The sequence below is a fragment of the Austrofundulus limnaeus genome, unplaced genomic scaffold, assembly GCF_001266775.1.
Source record: "Austrofundulus limnaeus strain Quisiro unplaced genomic scaffold, Austrofundulus_limnaeus-1.0 Scaffold600, whole genome shotgun sequence".
NCBI classification, from domain to species: Eukaryota; Metazoa; Chordata; class Actinopteri; order Cyprinodontiformes; family Rivulidae; genus Austrofundulus; species Austrofundulus limnaeus.
The window spans coordinates 97,776-102,138 of NW_013953002.1; the positions used below are offsets into that span (position 1 = coordinate 97,776).

Sequence of the window (4,363 nt, forward strand, 5' to 3'; positions counted from 1 at the left end):
CCCCCCCATTTATGAAAGGCTAAATTAAGCAAAATATTGCTGCTAATTTTTGACTGTGTAATTTTACAAACGGCATCCCATACGAGTCCATGGGAAATTGTACTCCAGCGCTTCTAGACAAAAAGCAACAAGATGCAGGAATGTACAAAACTGAACAAGAACTTTCTGAACATTTATACTTTACTTACTTTTAAGGCATCTCTTATGGTCCACACCAAAAACAAACCTGTAACAATTTATCAGAATGATCTACAATGACCAAACCTGTTTCTAAGCTAAAACTTAATAAAAAAAATTAAATGTTGTTTGGTGCTTGAAAAATAAAGACAAAAAGAGAGTGGAAGAAATCCACATTTGTGTTTTTAGTTTACTGGTGTATTTTATTATTTCAGCAACCTGAGTACAAGTGTGTGTGTGTGTGTGTGGGGGGGGGGGGGTCTTAAGAAGTATGGTATACTGTATGTGTACTCATGTCATTAGGATATTGGCTGCATGTGTTGTTTTAAAGTGCAATGATTTCTTTTGTCCACTAAGAGGCACTAGTCAATTGTTCATGGGCATGCTGCGAGATAGTTATTGAGATAGTGATGGGAACAGCAGTTCATTTTATTGAACTGAATCATTTGAATCAGTTCAGTAAAATAATTCATGTAAAAAAATTGTTCACTGAATCATTCAGTTCATTTCTAATACATGTAATATATTAATAATCACAACAACAGCAACAACAATATTACTGCTAATAAACTACTAATAAATTAATTGTAGTAGTTACAGAGGGGATAATAATATATGTGTGTAAACTATTGTATGGTAGCCAAGAGCGGATGTTTTCTGCATTTTTTTCCCCATGGCTTTCTCGTGATAAAATATGTTATCATGCGATGGCTGATGGGTAGTTTGTATGGCTTTGGTTCTTACATTAACATTCAAGTCTTAATTCTGTATTTGTTGCCTTGTCCTTTACACACATTTGAGTAACTGAACACAATATATTTTACTCTGGTATAAGTTTTGTTGTCTTAATGTGTAAAACTATGTAAATGAAAGGGGTGTAAATTTTTATTTATTTACTGTATGATGTAAACATAATATTTATGGAAATAATGGTGTATGCACTTTTACAGATCTGTGAGGGTTTTTTTCTGCATCACAAAGATTCAGAGCTGTAGTGGACAATTGCAATCCTAAACTTCTGCGGCTCTGTTTTTCTGGGAAGGAAATGGAAAACCTCCTTGTGAGACTTTATGAGGAGGTACAAAACTGTGCATTTATTCAGCTTTGTTCAGCCATGTGTAGTCAGCTAGCTTTTATGGATATTTAGCAAACCCTTTAAAGTACCTACACCTTTGACCCTCCATAGACCTCTAATATCATTGGACATCGCAGGGATGTTGCACTTCAAGGCCTTCCAGTGTTGGGGTTATTTCATGAGAATCCCAAAGAAAATTCAAGTTTTCCCATCACAGTGCACAATTTCTCGATTAATAAAGATTTAAAACTTTTTTAAATGTTCATCCCACATTTAACAACTGAAAAAGCCCATTTTTCTTTGATTCCTTAATTTAGACCAGAAAACCTGTTTGTTCTGACTGCGGTACTCCTCAGGAACAGATCAGACAGAAGAGTTGGCAGGTTTCTTTGTAGCTTTATTGATAACTGTTAACATCTTCACAATGCATTCCACAAACACAACTCCCAGCTGGGAGCTTTTTAATCATCACAACCGTTGAAATATTTGAAACATTCACAATTATACTTGCATAACAAACAAATGCTTGAACGTTTCTCAGTCACATCAAGCCTATTCATTAAGAACTCAGCTTCACAGAGAGTTAAGTTTAATCTAAATCCCATCTGTTTTTTTAAATATTGGATTAATGTAAATGTTGCAGTTTCTACGTGACAGCGGTGATGAGATGATGTTATGTGGTTAATGAGTTGTCTGATGTTTCCTACATTTACTCAGAAGCAAAGATTTTTGTACAACCCCCCCAACACGCACACACCCAAAGAGAGAGAGAGAAAAAAAAAGTCAAAAGCCGCTTACTGAGAGAGCAAGCTTGAAGCTTCAGCGACAAGAAAGTCATAATGAAGAAAAGAAAAAGAAATCACAAGATAACATTTAGAAAAAAATAATCTTAGCTCATCAAAAATCTACTATCCAGGAAACAGCATAATGATTTGATCCGGCCGGAGGAGCTCTTGGCCTCCCTCAATGCACCGGGCTAAAAAGGGGCAGGGCTTACTGAAGTTTGAAATGTGATTTTCAGAGTCTGGTTGGCTCTCAGAAACAAACATTTTAAACTTTTCCAACAAAATAAAAACAGGACAGACAAAAGCCAGCGAGCTTTCTGAAGGCTTTCTGAAAACAAAAACAGGAATTCTTAAGTGGAAATTTGTTTTTCATCTGACAAATACTCTAAGAAGGGTTACATCCACATTAGACCTTTCCCTCTTGTCCTTAATTTTCCTTCATGTCTGACCCCCTCCCCATAAAACGTTACACCCCCTCCTCCCATTCCCTCAATCTTCATCAGGACTCTGAATCCGAACATCAACTTTCTGTTCCTTTACTCTGCTTTGCGTTTCAACCCAGGAACCTTCGCCTGAACCCTGAAAAAAATCAAAGTGAAATTTACAAAAAAACCCTGTTTAATTCTCATGTTAAAAACTGTTCACAACAAACATTCTGAAGGCTCTTTCACAAGACTCCTCAGTCTGAGACTTACCTTCAGGATTTATTAGATTTTACATTAGTCAAACACAGCAGACAATGATGTAGCTATTGTGCTAATTCAAGTGAATTTATACATTTGAAATATTGAGCACTGTCCTTTTACATGAATACATTAAATAAAATGGTAATAAAAATGATTTCATTAGTATGATGACTTACTTTCCCACAACATCTTTGATCTGATTATTGACCAGAGCCAGGTAATGATCGATCTGAGTCTGAAACACAACAGGACCATCATGTCATTAATCCAAACTAAAACAGAATCTGCAGATCAACTGGACTGTTAGAAACAGGATCAACTTTACTTACTGTGCACATGTGGGTAAAAGCAAAAATAAAATCACACACACGTACATGGTGAACTACACATCTAACCCTATCATGTGTTCTTTGACTAAGAGCATACACATTATACTCCTCAAACTGTTTTACATGTCTCTAGTCAAAGTCCACAGCATAGTGTCTTCTAATGAACCATAATACAAAGACCTTAACCTGAAACACTGGGACCAAAGAGATTTATAAAAAACAGGATAATTTTGAACAGCTTTTCCGTAGTTTACATTCATATCATTTCAGTGATTTAATATATCTAATAAAAAACAGCATTTTTTGGCAAGACTTGTCAGATATATCATACAAATATTTTATCATCTCCATAAAATTTCAGAGCAAATATTTGTGTATTTGTATGTGCTATAATTCAGTATTTTAAAAAATATGGCAAATATATCTTTTGCGCAGCACCAAGTTACTTAAAACTACAATATTTTATTTGTTAGACTTAGACTGACTTCAGAATGAAGCCACGCCTGTAATATGTAGATATTTTAAAACAAAGCAGCTACACAATATCGCCATCTATATCACCAAATTTATTGGGTGACACATCCTGTTTTGGTAACTGGATATTTCAAAATAAAAGCCTGATTTAAGATAAGTTTAGAACAAACTTTTGCGTGGGAATGCAAAAGGTTTTTTTCCAAGTAATGTAAATGTACTGTGAGGGAACGCAAAAAGAAATCGCACCCATGTCCCCCTGAAAGCTGTGTACAGTATGGTTTTAAATATAAGCAAGCTGAAACATGCAAAACCTTGTTCCTACAATATAAGTTTGCAGATACTGTCTTTATGATAATGAACTAAAAATAGAGAATAATGTTTGCTATAAGTGGATCTCACAGAAAGACTCAGCTTGTGCTGCTGCGTGCTCCTGCAGGAGGACAGAGTTTGGCCATGCAAAGTTGGACGTTAGACTTTATAGATACTAAAGTCTCTGGTACAGTGGGGAGAACAAGTATTTGATACACTGTTGATTTTTCAGGTTTTCCCACTTGCAACGCTTGTAGATGACTGTAATTTTTTATCATAGGTACTCTTCAACTGTGAGTGATGGAATCTAAAACAAAAATCCAGAAAAATACAATGTATGATTTTTAAATAATTAATTTCCATTTTATTGTTTGAAATAAGTAGTGGATCATCTATCAACCAGTAAGAATTTTGGCTCTCACAGACATGTTAGTTCTTCTTTAAGAAGCCCTCCTGTTCTCCACTCATTACCTGTTTTAACTGCACCTGTTTGAACTCGTTACCTGTATAAAAGACACCTGTCCACAC

General features: G+C 35.2%; 1 protein-coding gene across 5 annotated transcripts in view; it reads right to left on the bottom strand.

Annotated features, from left to right (window-relative positions):
* Positions 1-1,631: 1,631 nt before the first annotated feature.
* rtn4a (reticulon 4a) overlaps positions 1,632-4,363 on the bottom strand; it is a 51,776-nt gene continuing 49,044 nt past the window's right edge. For all 5 annotated transcript variants that reach the window (XM_014026913.1, XM_014026915.1, XM_014026914.1 and 2 more), the window contains 2 exons: positions 2,900-2,958; positions 1,632-2,616 (listed from right to left, as the gene is read on the bottom strand). In XM_014026913.1, coding sequence (XP_013882367.1) covers positions 2,574-2,616; positions 2,900-2,958 — 102 coding nt within the window. In that variant the 3' untranslated portion in view covers positions 1,632-2,573. The remainder of the gene's footprint in view (positions 2,617-2,899; positions 2,959-4,363) is intronic.